General features: G+C 52.8%; 1 protein-coding gene across 16 annotated transcripts in view; it reads left to right on the top strand.

Moving 5' to 3' along the window:
- The window catches only part of ECE1 (endothelin converting enzyme 1), a 133,552-nt gene that overhangs the window by 72,579 nt on the left and 39,338 nt on the right, over positions 1-21,635 (top strand). For all 16 annotated transcript variants that reach the window (XR_013406727.1, XM_077971467.1, XM_077971510.1 and 13 more), the window contains 5 exons: positions 1,247-1,459; positions 13,685-13,806; positions 15,224-15,370; positions 16,805-16,870; positions 18,199-18,390. Coding sequence is in view for 15 of the 16 variants with exons in the window: in XM_077971467.1 (XP_077827593.1) it covers positions 1,247-1,459; positions 13,685-13,806; positions 15,224-15,370; positions 16,805-16,870; positions 18,199-18,390 (740 nt within the window). In the remaining variant the exon portion in view is untranslated. The remainder of the gene's footprint in view (positions 1-1,246; positions 1,460-13,684; positions 13,807-15,223; positions 15,371-16,804; positions 16,871-18,198; positions 18,391-21,635) is intronic.

Below are 21,635 nucleotides of genomic sequence, written 5' to 3' on the forward strand. Positions count from 1 at the left end.
AAGGAAAGCAGAAAAACACAGCCTTGGCATGGCTGGACTGAGACAGGCCTGGGCCCAGCTCTCAGCTCTCCTCCCTCCCGCATAGCTGGGCAACCTTGTTCCATTCACTCCCTCAGTTTCCTCATCTTTAACCAGGGAGACGATGCCTGCAGCTGGTGGCTTGTAATGAGTTAAATGAGATCCTGAGTGTGTGCAAAGTGCCCAGTGCATGGCCACATTCAGTAAAGTCCCTTTGGTCATCAGCACAGCCTGGGTGGATGGATGATGGGACCGGGCCTGTGATTCTCGGTCCTGCACAGTCAGCTTTGTGTTGCTGCCTCAGGCCAGGCCTCTGCGCAGGCCACCCAGGCTTTGGGTCCTTTGGGAGACCTCAGCCGCCAACATTGAGGTTGGGCTCTGGCCCTTTCCTCTTGCCTCTGGCAAACCAGTCTCTCAGGGTTGTTTAGCTTTTGGGTTTTTGAGGATTCCTTGAAGTCACGCACTTTCCTACTTGTATGCACTCTCCTGCTTGTACGCAGGAGTGATTTTTCCTGTTTCCTCCTTCTATTCCTAATAGGCTTTCCTCCTGCTTATGTCCTGTCATCCATACTGTCTACATCACCCTTTTGGCACATAGTAAATGTTCAGTTTATTTTTGCAGAAAGGAGGACAGACGTTTCTCCTACTGTTCCCTTTTGATTTATGTGTATATCCCCAACTGAATTGTTAGCTCTTGGATTAAAGGACTCTGCCTTTTTATGCCCAGTACCCCAGTACCCTACACACACACACACGGGCATGGGCGCACACTTTCATGCAGGAGAACGCATACACGCACACACATGCACTCTAGACACAGCAAAGAACCTGGAAGATAGTCATTAGCTTGCTGAATAAATGAGTGCATGCATGAATGAATAAATTTGTTGAGCATCAAGGAATAATAAAGAGTCAATGAATATTTATGGAGGAAAAGGTTGATTAAGAGAAACACCTGGGTTCTGGGTACCTTTTAGCCGTAAGAAGGATTTTAGACAGCTGAATAGAAGTCTTGTGTTATAAGCCAGCAAATTTTAAATGGGCGGAAATCATTTCTCTGTAGGGCTCAAGTGACCGTTCAGTTCCAAATCTGTGTGGTCAGGGCTGGGGTGGGACATGTGACCACTGGGCCCCAAGCCGCCTTCTCTGCCCTCCCTGCTTCTTCTCTGCCCTCCGTGCTTCTTCTCTGCTTGCCCTTCACTGGCCTCTTGTCCTTGACCCCTTGCAGGATCTCCTTCTGTGTGCCTGAGCGAAGCTTGTGTCTCAGTGACCAGCTCCATCTTGAGCTCCATGGACCCCACAGTGGACCCCTGCCATGACTTCTTCAGCTATGCCTGTGGGGGCTGGATCAAAGCCAACCCGGTCCCTGATGGCCACTCACGCTGGGGGACCTTCAGCAACCTCTGGGAACACAACCAGGCGATCATCAAGCACCTCCTCGGTAAGCATCTAGCATGGAGACCAATGAATGGGCCACAGCAGGGAGCTGTCAGCTGGTCCAGCCGGCTTCCCAACCACACCTGCTTAAAGGAGGAGCTTGGCAGAATGGGCCGTGTGTGGTGGCTCACACCTATAATCCCAGCACTTCGAGAGGCCGAGGTGGGTGGATCACTTGAGACCTGGAGTTCCAGACCAGCCTGGCCAACATGGCAAAACCCTGTCTCTACTAAAAATACAAAAATTAGCTAGGTATGGTGGCGTGCGCCTGTAGTACTTGGGAGGCTGAGGCAGAAGAATTGCTTGAAACTGGGAGGCAGAGGTTGCAGTGAGCCGAGACCACGCCACTGCACTCCAACCTGGGCAACAGAGTGAGATTCTGTCTAAAAAATAAGAAAAGAGGCGCCTGGCAGAATGGAAGACCGTAGACTTGGGAGTAGGTGAATCTGGGTTAGAATATCTGCTCTCATTCATTGTATGATCCTAAGTCATGTATCTCTGAACCTCAGTGTCTTCATCTGTAAAATGAGACTAGTAAGATCCAAGCTACAGAGTTTTGAGAACTAGAGCTCTCATGTGTGAAGCATTAGCATGGTGTGTGTGGCACGTAGGGTGTACACAAGAACTGGTGGCTGTGTTCGTTACTTTTGTGGCTTCAAGCTTGTCATAGCTTTTGACTAGTATTGACTGCGAGTTTTGAAAGTTGTGAGCAAAAGGGATCGGGACTGAACACACTAGATCAGATTCTAAGGTTGTGATCCAATGAAAGTTCTAACAACAGCTCATCAGAGAGTTAATTATTCAGTGTAGGCGGGAATCATCCTTAGCCTCATGGTGATCGGGCTTGCATGGTAAGCCATCTGGTCAGAGTTCTCTTTGCACTTCACTAGGCCTTGGGCACCTCTAGTTCACCCCGAGTTGATGGTTTTATCCTCAGATTAGAGCTCCACGTTGCCTTGTTTGCAGCTGTATCCTTAGTTAATGTTTGTTGAATTCCCGGCTGCCCACTGGGCTCCTCCTCTGGTGTGAAATCACGACAGCCGTGCTGTATCACAAAGCTGCTCACCTGAACCCCTCCACAGCTGGGACCATGGCTGTCTCCCTCTTCTGCTGTCCCCTGCTCCGTCCTGGGACCCTAAATGCTGGGAGAGGCTGGATTCTGAAAAGCCAGTCAATTTAGCCATCAACAAGAGAACCTGGATCACACAAATACTTACTGTTTTAAAAATCTTTAAGCTATTCAAAGGTAGATAGGTGCAATAGAAGATACCCAAAAGGGGACAGATCTTCTTAAAGGGACAGAAATCTTAAGAGACAGGAAATAATTCTAAATGGACATTTATCAATTTAAGGTAACTGAGTCTTTTAGATTACAGGGAAAGCAGGCAAACCGGGTGAAGGAGACCTTTTCTTTCTTTCCTGCCCTCGCCCCACAGGGCAGAGCTGCAGTAGGTAAAACACACGCACCCTTTCTCCTGGCCTCCCGCAGCTCCCCAGGCAGCAGCAGCAGCAGCCACCTCCCGCCTAACTCCCCGAGGATGAGCAGGGTGGTGCGTATGGATCCGGGGTTGAAGCTCAGTGTGTCTGAAGCAGCAAAGCGCCAGCCTGAGATGTCCCCCTGCCTGCTTTATGCCACCAAAGTGCCTTCGAAAGGGGATGTAACTTTTCATTTTAGAACCAGATGTTTAAAAGGCAAATATGTCTGTCATTGCAAGACTGGAACTCAAGGACGTCCCTTGTCCAGTGCCTAACATCACAGCAGGGGGCTTGGCAGGGCCCCCAGTCCAGGTAGTATAACAAGGTGGGTCAGTTCCTCTGCTTCAGAGTCACCAGGACCTGGGTTCAAATCCGGACTCTGCCACTTACTATGAGGTCTTGGGTCAATTACATCACCTCCCTGGCTTGTTTTCTCATTAGTACAGTGGGAACCATGCCTCCTCTGAATTTTGAAAATTAAATGGGAAATACGTTTAAATGTATTTAAACCACGCCGAGGCCTGGCATGTCGTGGTGGCTGCTGTTTGTATTGATGTAACTGTTATTCATCCTTGACCTTTGCACAGCATTTGACTGGTTACAGAGATGCCATCCCATTTGATCTTGCAGAGTGGAATCTGGGAAGGTGGTGTTCACTCCATTGGTAGATGAGGAAAGCGAGATCTGGAGAGGTCCTCATGATAGGCTAGTGAGTGGCAGAGCTGAGACCTGTCTGATGCCTTGTGTGCCCTTTCCCCTGTCCCACACCACCTCCTTCAGGTACAAGGGACAGACATAGCTCCCTTTCCGCAGCGCCTGCAAGAACCTGCAGGGAGCGCAGAGCCTGAGGGCCTGAAGGAAGGAGAGACACGGATGTCCGCCGTGTGCTGTGCACTGTTCCAGGCTCTTTACAGCCACTGCCTCCTTAATCCTCACAACCCCAGACTTCAGAATTGTTGTTCCCATTTTGTAGATGCAGAAACTGAGGCTCCCAGAAGTTAAGTGACTTTGTCAAGGACATACCACCAGTCCAAAATGGTGAGGGGCTCATTCTCTGGGGAGCATTTAGCATTTAGAGGGGATGGGGCAGGACAGCGGTCAGGCCCTCTAGCTTCCCAGTGAGGCCCAGAACGGGCTCTTGTGCATCTTAGGGGTTCTGATCTGACTGGTTCTGGGGCTGGTTCTCACTGGGAGAACCTTAGGTCTGGGCCAAGATTGAGTCCATCCCCACCATTCCTGAGGATTAAGCCGTGGGTGGGGAGCTGCATCAAATGGGCCATGGAACAACCCAGAATCATGCGTTCAACCCTGACCCCGAGTCCAGGGTCCAGTGATACCAGGAGGCCAGACCGCAGAGTTTTGAAGTCAAGCAGCCCTGGTGTGCTAGCTGCTTATCACCCGTGTGGCCTTGGACAAGTGGCCTGGCTTCCCTCCCACTTGGTTTGATTATCTGTGCGATCGGGATAATGTTGCCTCCTCACACGTGCATTTACTGTGAGTGTTGACTTGCCTGGGATGATTCAAAGTGCTCAGCACCGGAATACACTGGAATACTAGCCTGGCACCTAGTAGGTGCTCAGCAAAGCACAGCTGCCCTCCTTGGTGGTGTTAGATGAGTTCCAACCAAGACTTCTTACAAACAAGCTGTATGACTGCAGAGAGGTCACCCAGATTTTTAGGTCCTCGGCTCATCACCTATAAAGTGGGAACTAACTGAAACTCAGATCATTAGTAGGGATGCTCTAAGGGTTAATGGGATGGGCAAAGAACAGAGTCATTATAACTTATTTATTAGAGAAGCACTGGTGTGTAGACCCAGTTATCAGGAAGGAGGTGCAGGAAGCTGTGTTATCAGGAAGCTGTGACACACTGAGTATCTCACTTGTATTGTTTCATTGAACTCTCATAGTAAACTCATGGAGTAGGCTATATTTGCCCATTTTACAGATGAGACTCATGAATATGAAGGAAATGTATTTCCTAGGAAATGGTGAGGCTGGGATTAGACCCAGACTTGTGGGGCCTCAAAGCTTGTATTCTTTCTGTACTCACTCCACTGTCAGATTCAGCGGGGAGAGGCCCTGGGTCGGCACTGCTGGCGGGGAGAGCAGCCAAGAAGTGTGGTTTGCCTGCCTCCTTTCCCCAGAGGCTGCTTCACTGAGCTCTCAGCCCAGGCCAGCCAAGCCCCAGCCCAGGTCCAATGAACACAGGAGCTGGGGTCACCCCCATGTCATATTGACTAGGGGCTTCCCCAGAAGGCATATCCTGGGGTCCCCTCCCCAAAGGCTCACTCCTCGGAACTAGTCTGGAAACGGCCCCTCAACTTTGGGCTTGATACCTGGGGATTTTGATACATGGAAACTCCTGAAAAGGCAGATGGCAGGTGAGTGGGTGGCAAAAAAATGCAGGAGTGTGGGCCAGTGCATTCTTGGGCTTAAGGCCAGGCTGGGTTCAGCCTCTCCAAGACAAAGGGGTCAGCCAGCAGGCCTCGGAAAGAAGCCAGAGCTGATGGGCATGGGAACAAGCCGGAGGTGCCCAGGCCACTCCGACCTGCTGAGGGGAGGGCTTCCCTCTAGGCAGAGAGGGGAGAAGGGACATTTAGAGTGCCAGTGTGGATTGTGTCAGCCGGTCCGGCAGGATAGCTGTTACCATCTGCTTGTGTGACCTTGGGCAAGCCATGCATTTCTCTGCCAGGTGAATTCATGCTAGCTGCCTCAGAGGCAATCCAGGCAGATCTGTAGCAGGTGGGCCGAACTAGGCCAGGTGCCACCTTGGCATGACCTGGCAGTCTGCCAGCTGGGGATGGTGACCTCAGCTGCAGGACACACAGATGCGTCGCACTTCACTCTGCCGCTCCCCAAAGTGGCCAGCATGGGCTGTCCTCCTAGGTTTTGGGGAAATGAGAGTGGTGGCCTCACCTCATCAGAGGATGGAAACAGCCAGCCCCTTCAGCCCTTAGACTTGGCTCTGCCTTGGGCTTTCCAACTGTGCTTGTGGCTCGGATTATTCCACCAGCTACAGTGCCTACACCACCCCCTCCAAAGCCTCCAAGACTTTTCTCAAACCTGCTGCCCCCATTGTCTTCTGTGGCTACCAAACGGCCTTTCTAGGCTTGAGCTACAATTACACTGTGTGCACCTGTCGTGTTTGCTTTACTGTATTTTATACTGTAAGATGAATGCATACAAAAAAAATCAATGCATGCTCATTGTGACAATTCAAGCAACACAGATTCCATAAAGAAAAAACTAGCAGTCTGCCTTCTGGTCTCCCTGGGAGATACACACACAGTATTCCAATAGCATTACATGTGTCCATGTCGGTGATGTGGCAGTTAATGATGTCACCCTGTGACATCTCTTGTATTTTTATTTTGACATGTTTTCCCAATACCTGCTGTCTAATTGAGTTTGATCTTCCTGTGCATATTGGAAGGGAGCCATCTATGGACAGGATCTGCATCATGAGTGCTTTCTATCCAGTATGGTGTCTACAGGAGTGGGTGCTGCTTTCCTGTTTAGGGAATGCTTATGTGGATTGATTGATTCTTAGTCTGTTTGTGCTATTGTAACAAAATACCACAGACTGGATGATATGGTTTGGCTGTGTCCCCACCCAAATCTCATCCTGAATTGTAGCTCCCTCAATTCCCACATTTTGTGGCAAGAACCCAGTGGGAAGTCATTGACTCATGGGGGAGGCTCTTTCCCATGCTGTTCTTGTGATAGTGAATAAGTCTCACAAGATCTGATGGTTTTAAAAACGGAATTCCCCTGCACAACCTCTGTCTCTGCCTGTTGCCATCCATCTAAGACGTGACTTGCTCCTCCTTGCCTTCCACCATGATGGTGAGGCCTCCCCAGCCACGTGGAAGTGTAAGTCCATTAAAGCTCTTTATTTTGTAAATTGCCCAGTCTTGGGTATGTCTGTATCAGCAGCGTGAAAACAGACTAATACACTGGATAATTTATAAACAACAGAAATTTACTTCTCACTGTTCTGGATGCTGTGAAGTCCAAGATCAAGGCACAGGCTCGTTCAGTGTCTCTGTTAAGGGTTGCTCTCTGCTTCCAAGATGGCACCATGAACTGTGTCTTCACATGGCATAAGGGACTGAAGAGGGGGGAACTGGCCCCCTCAAGCCCTTTTATAAGACACTAATCTATTCATAGGGCAGAGCTCTCAGGGCCTCATCACTTCCTAAAGGCCTCACCTCTTAAAATTGCTCCTCAAGGATTAAGTTTCAACTTGAATTTTGGAGGGGACACATTCAAATTATGGCATTGACTCAACAATGTGAGGATGGGAGGGAGTGTCCAGGGCTTCTTAGGGGCAGCTGGGCTGCTTCAGGTTCACCTCTGGTTTTCTGAGCCAACCTGCAGGAAAGGACAGGGAAGCGGAAAAGGCTTAGGCTCCAGTCCTGACTGCAGCCACTTTTGCGACCTTGGACGAGTTACCCAACCTCTTACTTGTAAATGGAGTGTGATAACAGCCACTGTGGAAATCGTCGGGACAAGATGCACACACAGCCTATGCCCATCTACAGAGGAAGCAGTTCACTTTCTCAGGAAGGCTACCCACTAGCTCTGCCTTGATAGGCCAGTTTCTTCACCCACCTGGGCCTCATTTTCCTTGTCTCTGAAATGGGATGGTGATATCTCCCTCAGGGGCCCAGGGTGAGGTTGTGACAGCAGCACAGGGTCTGCTGTAGACGCTGTGAGCGGTGGTGGTGGTGGAATTCTTTTTGTTTTGCAGAGCAAGGCGTCTCATTTATCAGCACCCCTTCCCCCCAGCACAGGATGGGGCTCCTGAGGCCTGTGACTGAACGGGTTCTGGTTTTATCTAAAACAAACACTGGTCCTGCCCTGGTGTGGAGTCAGGGCCCCACAGGCTCCTGGCCAGATGGTCCCACTGCATCAAGGGAGGCCGCACGATTCCCAGACACCCCTATTCCCGCAGCATGTGGGGGATTCCCAGACACCCCTATCATAGCCCACGGCTCTGCCTGCCTGGGCATTCGTTTCCTCCCTGAGGAGTGATGTGGAGAGGGCGTTCCAATGAAAACTCCCAGAGGAAGAAGCAGCCGATGAAATGGTGCTCTGTCTTCCTCTCTGGGACTTTGGGGTAGGAACTGAGGAAGCTTCTGGAACTCAGGATCCCTGGAAGGAAGTACCTAGGCATTGTGGAGCTCTGTTGTCTGGCCCTAGGCTGCCAAAAGGTCTTCATACCACTGGGGCCACGGAAGTGCCACCATCTCCAAAATGTGTCCCCAGCACGTGCCAGGAGCCACACTGTTGGGGGTTGGCTGCTTCTTTGCCTCCATGAAATCTTCTGGGAAGTAATGAGCAAGGGGTGTTTTAAAGGAGACCAGAGAGCATCAAGCCCCAGTCTTGTTGAACTCAGAGTGACAGCCCCGAAAGGGGACGGGGCCAGCCTGGGGCTAGTCTGAAAAAAGATACCAAGACAAGAGCACCCCGTGAGAGGCAGGGTTGGGGGCCTGAACGAGGGGCTATGGAGGGTTGGCACAGTCCTGGAGACCTTTGTCTTATTCAGAAAAAGGTCTGTGCCTGATTTCACTTTGTTTTTTGTTTTTTGTTTTTTTTGGTTTTGTTTTGTTTTGTTCGTTTGTTTGTTTCGAGGCCAAGTCTCGATCTGTCACCCAGGCTGGAGTACAGTGGCACGATCTCAGCTCGCTGCAACCTCTGCCATCTGGGTTCAAGCGATTCTTGTGCCTCAGCCTGCCAAGTAGCTGGGATTACAAGCACCCGCCACCACGCCCGGATAATTTTTGTACTTTCAGTAGAGACAGGGTTTCACCATGTTGGCCAGGTTGGTCTCAAACTCCTGACCTCAAGTGATCCGCCCACCTTGGCTTCCCAAAGTACTAGGATTATAGGCATGAGCCACTCATTTCACTTTGAAACCCAGCCACTCCTGCAGGCTGTAGTGCTATCTTTCTCTGTCATTCATTCCTTTACTCACTCACCGATTATATGCGTCAGACACTTTCTGTGTGCCAGGCATTGCTCGGGGCTGGGAATTATGTAGGAATAAGACAGGCTTTTCTTGTGGAAGTTACATTCCAGCAGGGAAGACAGACAGTAAACAAATGAATGACTAAATACATGATAGGATTGTAAAGAGAAGGACTCAAAAACATCAAGTAGGGCGTGGGGCCAGAGAGGGAAGAGGCCATTGTAGCTGCAGCGATCAGGAAGGGATGGGCTTTCTCAGGAGGGACGTCTGAGCAGACGCTTGAGTTAAGGAGAGAAGAGGCCATCCAGCCATGGGGAGAAGAGTGTGGGGCAGGAGCTGGAGACAGGTGGGAGCACAGATCCTGTCACCCAGGGTGGCATTCATTTCTCAACCTGCAGTTATCATTTTATCCCTCCATGAAATGTTAATGCCATAGGTACTCTGAATGTCTGTTGCTGCTCTTGGTCTATATACACAGAGTAAAAATAGTAAGATGCTTTGTTCTGCAAGAATAAATTCCTGGGGGCAATATTGCCCCCGTTGGGGATGCATGATATGGAGCCCTCTGACCAATTGGAGGAATTGGGTCTAGGTGTGACAGCTCACACCTGTAATCCCAGCACTTTGGGAGGCCGAGACAGGCGGATCACCTGAGGTTGGGAGTTTGAGACCAGCCTGGTCAACACAGTGAAACCCTGTCTCTACTAAAAATACAAAAATTAGCCAGGCATGGTGGAGGTTGCCTGTCATCCCAGCTACTCGGGAGGCTGAGGCAGGAGAATCACTTGAACCCAGGAGGCAGAGGTTGCGGTGAGCCGAGATCGTGCCATTGCACTCCAGCCTGGATGACAGAGCGAGACTCCGTGTCAAAAAAAAAGAAAGGAATCGGTATATTCCAGTGACTAATTTGGACTAAAAGGAGTTCAAGACAACTCACTCTACAGACTCCCCAGACCAGGGCTCCCCTTGGGTGTCTCATAGAGGCCTCAAACTTCGAGTGTCTGGAGCTGAGCTTTAGGCAGTAGCTGTGTGCACTGAAGCTCCTTCCTAAGCCTACCCCTCATCCTCAGGCTGCAGTTCCCCAGTGTCAGCAGCTTCTCACTCAGGCCAAGGAAACTTGGCTCCATTCTTGGCTCTCCTTTCTCTCATGTTGCAAACACTTCTCACCCCCTTCTCTGCCACCATCCTGGCCAAGCGCCCACCTTCGTTCACCTGGTCCCCTGCAGCAGCCTCCTGCCTGGCAGCCTCCCTTGGGGCCTTGTCCCCTGGAGCCTGCAGGATAGTAGGTGCCCCCTGAGTGAGGAGGAAAAAGAAGAGGTAGGAGAGTGTGCTGTGGGTTGTCCCCATGGGTTCCTGGAACCAGGGGGAGGAAGAGGCACCGTACCTTCTACCAGGGCCCATGCCCTAGCCAGCATCGGCAGTGGGGATACTGATGACACACACGGAGCAGGTGTGAACACCAACTCCTGGAGGGGCCCCCTCATCCCGTCCACTCCTGCCCCACCGGCCTGATATCCTTTTAAAAAAAGGAAATCTTGGCAGGGCGTGGTGGCTTACACTTATAATCCCAACATTTTGGGAGGCTGAGGTGGGCGGATCATGAGGTCAAGAGATCGAGACCATCCTGGCCAACATGGTGAAACGTTGTCTCTACTAAAAATACAAAAGTTAGCTAGCCATGGTGGCACGCACCTGTAGTTCCAGCTACTCGGGAGGCTGAGGCAGGAGAATCGCTTGAACCCAGGAAGCGGAGGTTGCAGTGAGCCGAGATTGCGCCCCTGCACTCCAGCCTAGTGACAGAGGGAGACTCTGTCTCAAAAAAAAAAAAAAGAAAAAAGAAAGGAAATCTTAGGTGGGCACCCGGCCTCATTACCCTCTCGTCCTCCAGGTATGGTGTCCTTCCTCTCCAGAAAGGGACACTGGGCTCTGTTCTTGCAGCCACCACCTGTTGCTAGGGGCCTGCTAGGTACCTGTCCAGGGCTGGTTCTGGGGCTGCAGGGACATGGAATGGCAGAGGGGCAGCCCACGCACAGCCCCTCCTTCTACTCCACATTGAGTTCATCCTTCAGCCCGAAGCTCAAGCGAAGCTTCCTCGGGGCCTTGCTTGGCTGTCCTGGTCTCCTCCCGCCCTCCCGCTCAAGGCCTCGGATATTCTCACAGCATTCGCCCTGTGCATAATCAGATGCTGCTGTGAGTCCTCGGCTGCCATCTGCCTCACCCCCCACGCTGCGTGCCTCACGTGGACAGGCCTCCAGTTACGTTGGCCACTGTCCCCCACACCCAGCCTGGTGGCTGCCAGGCAAAAGAAACTTTGTGAACAGTGTGGGAAAGCAAGTGAGCTTGGCACCCAGGTGGTGGGGGGCCAAAGGAATGGAGTTTGAACCTGGCCTGGGGCAGCCTCTCAGCAAAGGAGCAAGGGAGGCTGTGACTGAAGGAGGCACTCCTTCTCCCTCCCGGTGATGATTCGGGGCTTGAGGACAGGTGTTAGGAAGAGGGCCTGGGAACTCGCTGTGATTAGCACAGCCAGGCTGCTCCTGGGAGCCTTTCTTTAGGCCTCTTATCTTGGTGGCCTTGCGGGAGGGAGATGCCAGGCTCGCTCATGGGCCAGAGCACACAGTGTGCCTTCCCCAGCGCTGACCCTGGCATTTCAGGGCTGTGGCCGGAGCCAGATGTAGAGGGTGAGACGCTGTGTCTGAGGCCTGGTGAGCAATGACGATTCTCCTGCTTTTTCTTCCAAGAGCGTCACTGGGAGCGTTGCCATAGGAACGAGGCCCTGGGAGGGGCGAGGCACTCCCCTTTTGCTCTCCCTGATCCTCTGTATCCCAGCTTCCCCATTTCCGCCCTCCCCTCACAGAGTCCTCTTCTCCGAGCTGGAGCTGCCGTGGTGCCTGGGGGACATGCAGATGTTTCCAGCACTTGGCAACACAGTAGCCTGTGGTCTCCAGGGCTGTGTAAACCCTCCATAGCCCCTCCTTCAGGCCCCTGACCCTGTCTCTCAAGGGGCTCTCTTGTCTCTGTCTTCCTTCAGACTGGCCCCAAACTGGTCCCGTCCCCCTTTCAGGGCCATCACCCCGGTCAGCAAGACCGGGGCTTGATGCTCTGACCAGTGAAAGCCGTGGTGCTATTCATGGTGGGAATCGGGGGGCAGGGAGCTCTCGGGGTGAGGCTGGGAAAGCTGATGAAAGACTGGCCAGGAAGTGACTCATGTCCTTTGCTCCAAGTGGCTGCGCCAGACAGATTTCTTTTCTCCAAGCAGCCCGCCTGCCCTTTTAGGCATCCCTGCTTGTCCCCACACTGTCTTGTCCTGCTCTGCGCAACCCAGTGCCCTCTCCCCTGCCTTCCACCTGGTGAACCACTTCAACTTTCAGAACCAGCTCAAATGGAACGCCCTCTGGAGACCCCCTTCTCCCCACCCCTCCGAAGGGAGTGACTTTCCTCTGTGTTCCATAGCCACGTGCGTTGTTCACAGCACTGTTGTGTCTTGTGGTCATTTCTTTGAGTTTCTGCTGGGTGCCAGGCACAGGGCTGGGCTCTCAATTTTACAGGCATAAACAAGACCTACTTTCTGCCCCAGGGAGCTCCCGGTCTAATGGTGGACACAGGTACGCAGAGCGGTGAGGGCCTCTGGGAATGAGCATCTTAGGAGAGACCTCATTGAAAAGATGTCCCCATGGAGGCCTTGAGGTTGAGTAGGATTTTAACAGGGTGCCATACAGAAGCCCTTTGGGGACAGAGATGGTTTCTCTTCTGTCTCACAGCTTGCACAGGGTCTAACATAGAGTAAGCATCTAGTATCTGGGCAGCGGGTGGATGGATACAGTTCTGCCAGGAAAGTCTTTGTGAAGGAGCTGGGCTTTGAGGGATCCTTGAAGGAGGCAAAGGAAGGGGCTTCAGGGTCAGAGAGAAATGAACATGAAATGAGGGAGCAGTGAAGAGTGTCCCAGAGGAGGCAAGAGGGACAGATAGAATTGAGGGGGTTGGAGAATCCAGCATAGTCTGGAGCAGGGCTCTGAGAAGAAGGCTTGGGCACAGAGCCCCAGTGTTTAGTGTGTCTCTGGTGGACTTGAGCAGCAGAAAGTGGTCATCTTCACCAGGTGCAGCCACCAGAGCATTGCCTTCAGCAGGTGGCATCTGGACCAGGACACTGAGGTGAGGGAGAAGGGAACGGAATCTCCGGGGTGTCCAGGGTAAGGTCTGAGAAGCCACTGCAGAAGGGAGATGCTGCTTGCTGGGGTTGGCAAGGGTGGTGGAAAACGGCCCCAGGAGTTGGCTGTAAGCCTGGTGAACGTGCCCAGCCCCTCCAAGGAGGAAGCGAAAAGTAAATTCAAAATGAATGAGCCTTTTGAGTTTCCATCCAACTTCAGTCTTTATCACAAGAAAGGTCATCTGGTATCAGAAAACCAGGACTGGCCTCTGTCCCATGCACCAGGCGGGGTGTTCGTACCACACATTATCCGCAGGGGAAGCACGCTGTCCTGCTGGTGGGCACGTGCGGCCAACGCGGGGACTGTGAACCCGGCCGGCAGAGGGAGAGAAACGCGGTAGACTCTTTTTCTTTACAGTCAGCAAAATTTCGGAAGCGCCTCCAGCTTGCCAGGCTCTGCCCAGGGGCCCTCATGTACCCGTGGTGACGGCATTCCTCACCACCACCCCAACAGGCGGATGTCAGAGCTCCTTTGCAGCTGAGAACACCAAGGCTCTGAAAAGAGGGACTGCCCTGAAGCCACCCAGTGGGCAAGTGGGGCCACATTGCAGACTCCACTGTGTGTTGTTCCAGAAAACTCCACGGCCAGCGTGAGCGAGGCAGAGAGAAAGGCGCAAGTGTACTACCGTGCGTGCATGAACGAGACCAGGATCGAGGAGCTCAGGGCCAAACCTCTAATGGAGTTGATTGAGAGGGTGAGTCCCTCAGGCTCTCCCTCCCCAGCCCTGGCCCATGCCACCTACCCGCCCCCTGGCTTTCACTCCAGTCCTCTGGTACCACTGGCCCACCTCATACCTCCAGCCGGTAGCACCGAGAGAAAGACAGAGAGAGAGCGCGTGTGAGAGCGCATGTGTGAGCACATTGTGTAGCTGCGTGGGTGGGATGTCTGTGCATGTGTCTGTGTGAGGGTGTGTGTCAGCATCTGTTGTGGATGTCTGTCATCTGTGTGTCTCTCTGTGCATCTGTGTGTGGGACAGGGGCCATGTTTAGAGGGAAAATATTCCTCCACGTTGCTGCTGCTTTTTCCTCAGGGGTTATGTGTGTGTGTGTGGAGGGGTGTGTGCCTGTTCCAGAAAGACCCACAGAGAGTCTTGGCCCAGAACCAGAGCCCTCCCTGTGAGCAGGGACCCAGGCCACTCTCCTATACCTGCTTCCTCCTGAGCAGGCGAAGACATCTTTCCTGCTTTCTTGGGCACCTCCCGGACTCCGAGGCTCCCCAGTGCAGACAGAAGGTGTCCGTGGATGTTTTCTGCCTGCCTCGTGTTCCCTGGACCGCCTCACCTCTTAGCTTGGCTCCAGGAAAGCATTGCAGCAGGGTTGGTGGCTGCACATGCTGGGGACTGGGCTAGTCCCCTCCTTTCTGGACAGGTCCCATGGGCCAAACCAGGGAAGACCAGGGAGATTTTTTTTTAAATCCCAACTTTCTCGGGAGGCTGAGGTGGGAGGATCACTTGAAGCCAGGAGTTTAAAACCAGCCTGGGCAACATAGCAAGACCCCATCTCTCCAAAAAAAGTTAAAAATTAGCCAGGTGTGGTGATACACACCTGTAGTCATAGCTACTTGGGAGGCTGAGGTGAGAGGATGGCCTGAGCCCAGGAGGTGGAAGCTGCAGTGAGCTGTGATGGCCCCACTGCACTCCAGCCTGGGAAACAAGAGTGAGACTCCATCTCAAAAAAAAAATTTTTTTTAACCCCAACTTTGAGACTAAAGTAGACCATAGTTTACCAACCTTCTTAAACATGTGGAGCCTTTTTTTTTCCCCAGAGGCACAGTTGAATTTATGTTTTGATATAATCACATTCACACAATTCATTATCCAAAATATAAACTGTGAACCAGGAAAAGTCTCTTTCCCATTCTCATCCCAGCCACCTAGGGAGCGGCTGGATTCATGCCTGGCTTGTCTAGGATAAGCCTTTGCTCCATCCGTGGGTCTCCAGCCCATGGGTCGGAAACCCCCAGTGAAGACCAATCCTTTCCTTTGCTCTTGAGGCTCAGAAAGGTCAGGTGACTGCTGCAGGGCCACAGTGCAAGTCAGCTGCAGAACCAGAATTCACATCTGGGTGTCCCCGCCACCTCATCACCTCCCTGCCTGCTCTCCCTCCCCACAGCTTGGGGGCTGGAACATCACAGGTCCCTGGGCCAAGGACAACTTCCAGGACACCCTGCAGGTGGTCACTGCCCACTACCGCACCTCACCCTTCTTCTCTGTCTACGTCAGTGCCGATTCCAAGAACTCCAACAGCAACGTGATCCAGGTGAGCTAGCTTGAAACACAGCGGTCGGGGGTGTGAGCACGACCTCTTCCTGTTTTGAGTTTAGTGGGCCCTGGCGTAGGAGAGAGACTTGCACTGGGTGGGAGGGCAGTCTTCTAGTTTCTGAGCCTGGGTTATTTCCAGAGGCCCCATTGGTGAGATCTCTTTTTTTTTTTTTTTTTTTTTTTTTTGAGACAGTCTCGCTCTGTCATCCAGGCTGGAGTGCAGTGGCATGATCTCTGCTCACTGCAAGGTCTGCCTCCTGGGTTCATGCTATTCTCCTGCCTCAGCCTCTGAGTAGCTGAGTAGCTGGGACTACAGGCACCCGCCACCACACCGGGCTAATTTCTTTTGTATTTTTTAGTAGAGACGGGGTTTTACTGTGTTAGCAAGGATGGTCTGGATCTCCTGACCTCATGATCCACCCGCCTCAGCCTCCCAAAGTGCTGGGATTACAGGCGTGAGCCACCGCGCCCGGCCTCATTGGTGAGATCTTTGCAGGCTGCTGGCTTTGCATGGATGGGCACTGCACAGAGGTGAACCTTCGGGTGCTGATGACTTTCCGTGGACCCCAAGGGCGATTGTCAACTCCTGGACACAGCTGAACACACATCCTGGTTTCCCCCTCCTTAGCGTCTGCTCTTTGTGACTCTTCTTGGAATGGTTTTGAATCCATGTCTCCCTGTCAGAGCATGCCCCAGACAGAGGGTCAGCCTGCCCAGGGGAGCTCCAACACTGGTCTGCCCCAACCTCCGATGCAGAAGTAAGAAACCCAGGCTGGGGATCCTAAAGACTGAGTTCCCAGCCCATCTCTACCATTCACTCACTGGGTGACCATGGGCAAGTGCCTCAACCTCTCACAGCTACAGTTACCCTATAAATCAAATGGATTGCAGTAACACCCGTCCTAGGTATGCCAAGATGTGGCCATGCGCGCCGATAGTAGCAAGCAGAAATGGACCCTCCCGTCCTGCTTGGCAGGCACTTGACCAGCACTGTCTTCTTCAATCCCCATTCCAGCTCTGAAGGTTAGGTTTTATTTTCTCTATTTTCCTGATAAGGAACCTGAGAATCAGAAAGGTTCAGTAACTTGGCCAAGATCACACAGTTTTTGAGTGACTCTTAACCACTTGGAAAGTGTTGGGGAGGTAGAGGCACTTTGCCGAGGCGAGGAGGTGTTTAAAAAAGGAGGGTGGCTCTGTCCAGCCCTTCTGAGGAGCCCAGGAGCCCTGCGGGGGGGGGCTGCGTGTACAGGCAGGAATGTGTCATCCCGTCCCTGAGTGGGCTTCTCAGTGACTGTAGCCAGCAGTCCTGCTTCTGCAGGGGCCTGAGCTGGGTCTCTGCTGCCACGTACCAGCCATTCTCAGGGCAGGAGGCCATGCAGTGGAGACACGCATTGCAACACGAATTCCTTCTCATGCTTGCTTCTCCCGTCAGGTGGACCAGTCTGGCCTGGGCTTGCCCTCGAGAGACTATTACCTGAACAAAACTGAAAACGAGAAGGTAAGCGTACCTCTCCCCTCCCCAGCCCGCCTCCCAGGATGGTCCTTCCTGCTCAGTGTCTAGGGGAGCCCGGGGTGTCAGTGACGTGATGGGTGAAACAGGCAGACCCTGGCAGGGGAGGAACACCCCTAGGCTGGCTGTCACTCAGGCATTGTGGACACAAGGGGCAAGAGACAGGTATCATTTGTCCTGGCTCTAGAGAGAGGCAGAGGCAGCAATAACCTTTGTACATCACCTGTGACCCTCCCATTAACCCTGCAGATCCTGAGCTTCATTTGCCTCATCTGTCCAACAGGAATTAGTTTTGTCTGGCCTTTTACAGAAGAGGGAATCAGGCTCAGAGATGCTAAGTGATCTGCTCAAGGTCACATAGCCAGTAAATGACGAGCCTGAGATTCACATCCAGGTCCACGTGCTCCGAAGCCCACGGCTCTCCCTCGCCCTGGCCTGCCTCTTGTGGTGCTCTTGGGGCGATCTCGCCTGGAACTCACTCATCTGTCCTTTCATTCTTCCGCCTGCATGTACTTGACCAAGCTGCCCACAGAGTGCCTGATGCTGGGGAGATGGTGGCAGACAAGGCCACCATAGCCTTCGTCCCATGGGGCCTGTGGTTTGGTCGGGGAGGCAGGTATCATTTAACTAAGGGAAAGGGGAGCTGAGAAAGTCTACTGTGGGGACTTAATTCAGATCCTGGAACACGGGTGGAGAGTGGTCAGAAAAGGTACATTCTAAGAATGGAAAGACAGCCCCAGGACAAGCCCTTTAAGACAGGGACCAGCCCAGGTGGGGACCTGTGAGATGAGCCAAGACTTTGGGCTTTCTCCTGGAGGCTGCAGGGAAGCAGCGGAGAGACACGGTCCCAAGATCATTCTGAATGCTTTGTCTCCCACGGTGTCTTTATTCCTTTTTTTTTTTTTTGAGACGAAGTTTCTGCCGCCCAGGCTAGAGTGCCGTGGCATGATCTGGGCTCACTGCAACCTCCTCCTCCTGGGTTCAAGCGATTCTCCTGCCTCAGCCTCCTGAGTAGCTGGGATTATAGGCGCCCGCCACTATGCCCAGTTAATTTTTGTATTTTTAGTAGAGATGGGGTTTCACCATGTTGGCCAGGTTGGTCTCAAACTCCTGACCTCAGGTGATCCACCCACCTCAGCCTCCCAAAGTGCCGGGATTACAGGTGTGAGCCACCACACCTGGCCCTACGGGTGTCTTGGGGGCACTATGCAGTCCCCTGGCTCCCTGTGCCGGACTCAGTTGGCCAAGCCCCCCCAACCCTTGTCCAGTGGATAGTGAGGGGCAGCCACTGACAGTTTGGGGTATGGGCCCTGCAGGTGCTGACCGGATATCTGAACTACATGGTCCAGCTGGGGAAGCTGCTGGGCGGTGGGGACGAGGAGGCCATCCGGCCCCAGATGCAGCAGATCTTGGACTTTGAGACAGCACTGGCCAACATCACCATCCCACAGGAGAAGCGCCGCGACGAGGAGCTCATCTACCACAAAGTGACGGCGGCCGAGCTGCAGGTAACTTGAGCACTGGCTGCTAGGGAGGCTGGGGTGGCCACCAGGCTTCAGTCAGGGCCCTGGGCTGGCGACTTTTATACTCATTTCATCTAGTCCTTGAAACTACGTGACAAAGGAAGGATGGTGGTTATGCCCAGTCCACAGATGGGAAAACTGATGCCCAGAGAGGTCAAGTTACCTGCTGAAGGGCACACAGCTAGTAAGTGACTCCAAAATAGGCGCCTGGCCGACACCAGGTTGCTTCTCTGTAGTTAATAGTGTTTACTGGGAGACTCGGGGTCGTGACCACACCAGCTTACATTGACAGCGCCTTTCCAGTCTCTTCAGCACCAAGAGCCTCGAACCTGGTTACAGTGAGCACTTACTAAATGTGTGGTGTGAATTCCGTCATTACGCTTCCCTTTCCTGAGCCAGATCAAGGTCCAGAGGCTCCTAAGTGGCAGAAGAGCCCGCCAAATGACTCAGATTGGCTCACTGTACAACAGGGCGTTAGATCTGCGATGCTTTCTGTCACCCATTGGAGAAGCCAGATGTCCACTGGAGAAGCCCGACGTCCAGGGGCTCAGCCTCTGCCAAAGGCTGCCCTCTGGCAGCTGCTTGGTCCTTGAGGGTCTGGAGGGAATAGGTTGCTGGTTCCTTCTTTCCAGAGCATCAGCTGGCATTGCAGAGGGATCAGCAGAGTGGCCACCACTGATCTTCCTGTTTCTTGACATCACCCAGGAATGCGTGGCTAGGTCTTGCTTCTCTGCTGGCGGGGGGGCTCCCCCAGAGTGTCTTCTCCCTCCTTCCTTACCTTCTGACCAGCCAAATTCGACCTGTCCGTTCCTTCTACTTTCAGGAAGAACACTAGGTCCCTGCCCTTTTCCCTCCTCCATCTGACAGGTGTATATGGGGCCGCCTTGGGACGGCCAGCTAGAAACAACCCCGTCTAGGCTAGTGGGGGACACCAGCTAGAAACAACCCCGTCTCATTGCTGAGTGCTTTGGGCAAAAGCAGCGGGCCGTGGGAGCCAAGGGTGGGAAGTCAGGGAAGGCGAGTCTAATGATGGGTGAGCATTTCCAGGCCACTGGGTGTCCCAGGCGGAGGTGCAAGCCATGCTAGGGCCTGCAATGAGGGTCAGGGGAGCCTGGCCTCCTGCTGGTGCTGACTGCCCTTCAGCTCCCAGAGAAACTGGCCTGAGGCTGAGTGGTGCTGCATGGGCCTGGATGGAGATCAGCAGCTGCTGTTAGATACCATCTGGCATTATTTTCCTGCTCTGAAGCCAGGAGGCTGAGGGTGATGTTGTTTGTGCATTATAATTTGGTTTGTTCCAGCCCGGTTCTCAGCCTGAGGGGCCCCCCAATGCCTCAGCCACCTACTGTGGCCATGATGCCAACTGTCTGTGCCAGGAATAGCGGAGAAGGCACAGGAGCCCTGAACACATCAGCCCAGCATGACCACCAGGTTCCCCCCAGGCTTCCTATCACCATTGCTTCTGCTCCCTTCTTCCAAGCAAAGGAAGAAAGACCTTTTTCCCTCCCAGTTGCACAGCTGCCAAGGTGGGGGAGTTTAGCAGACGCAGCAGCTTGCAGTACACAAGCCCTGGGCTTAGATTCAGAGGACTGTAAGCCCCTTGGAGCTGTAAGTGCTGGAGTATAGGCATGAACCACCACGCCTGGCCAAACAGCCTCTGTGTTCTAAGTACCCAAAGTTCAATTAAGATCTTTAGGAAATATATGGTTTCTCTCCTTATGTTTTTACAGATATTTCTGATTAAATTCTAATGTGAATTTGGCTGCCTTCCTTGTAAAATGGGCTTGGCTCATCCACTCACCCCTGCTGTGTGCCAGAACACAAATGAGACATAGCCCTTGTCCTCACAAGGGACTGTGGTTCTTTTTTTTTTTCTTTTTTTTTGAGACAAAGTCTCGCTTTGTCGCCCAGGATGGAGTGCAGTGGCATGATCTCAGCTCACTGCAACCTCTGCCTTCTGAGTTCAAGCCATTCTCCTGTCTCAGCCTCCCGAGTAGCTGGAATTACAGGCAGGCACCACCGCGCCCGGCTAATTTTTGTATTTTTAGTAGAGACGGGGTTTCACCATGTTGGTCAGACTGGTCTCGAACTCCTGACCTCATGATCCTCTCGCCTTGGCCTCCCAAAGTACGGGGATTACAGGCATGAGCCACCGCACCCGGCCTGTGGTTCTTTTTTTTTTTTTTTTTTTTTTTTTGAGACGGAGTCTCGCTCTGTCGCCCAAGCTGGAGTGCAGTGGCCGGATCTCAGCTCACTGCAAGCTCCGCCGCCCGAGTTTACACCATTCTCCTGCCTCAGCCTCCCGAGTAGCTGGGACTACAGGCGCCCGCCACCTCGCCCGGCTAGTTTTTTGTATTTTTTAGTAGAGACGGGGTTTCACCGTGTTAGCCAGGATGGTCTCGATCTCCTGACCTCGTGATCCGCCCGTCTCGGCCTCCCAAAGTGCTGGGATTACAGGCGCCCGGCCAAGCCTGTGGTTCTTAACTTTAAGTCACGGAGTCCTTTGAGAACAGATAAAAAACCATGGACTGTCTCCCAGAAAAAATGGGCATATATACATATGTTTAAAATTATGTCTGACATTTGCCGGGCGCGGTGGCTCACGCCTGTAATCCCAGCACTTTGGGAGGCCGAGGCGGGCGGATCACAAGGTCAGGAGATCGAGACCACGGTGAAACCCCGTCTCTACTAAAAATACAAAAAATTAGCCGGGCGCGGTTGTGGGCGCCTGTAGTCCCAGCTACTCGGGAGGCTGAGGCAGGAGAATGGCGTGAACCCAGGAGGCGGAGCTTGCAGTGAGCCGAGATCGCGCCACTGCACTCCAGCCTGGGCGACAGAGCCAGACTCCGTCTCAAAAAAAAAAAAAAAAAAAATTATGTCTGACATTTAAAGACGCCCTGGCCGGGCATGGTGGCTCAGGCCTGTAATCCCAGCACTTTGGGAGTCCGAGGCAGGTGGATCACCTGAGGTCAGGAGTTCAAGACCAGCCTGACTAATATGGTAACACCTCGTCTCTACTAAAAATACAAAAATTAGCCAGGTGTGGCGGTGTGCACCAGTAGTCCCAGCTACTCGGAGGTTGAGGCAGAAGAATCACTTGAACCCGGAAGGTGGAGGTTGCATTGAGCCAGGATCACACCACTGCACTCTAGCCTGGGTGACAGAGTGAGACTCTGTCTCAAAGAAATAAAATAAAAAATAAAGAAGTCCTGGCCCCCTGAAGCGTGTGTTCT

Source organism: Macaca mulatta, chromosome 1 (assembly GCF_049350105.2).
Source record: "Macaca mulatta isolate MMU2019108-1 chromosome 1, T2T-MMU8v2.0, whole genome shotgun sequence".
Classification (NCBI taxonomy): Eukaryota; Metazoa; Chordata; class Mammalia; order Primates; family Cercopithecidae; genus Macaca; species Macaca mulatta.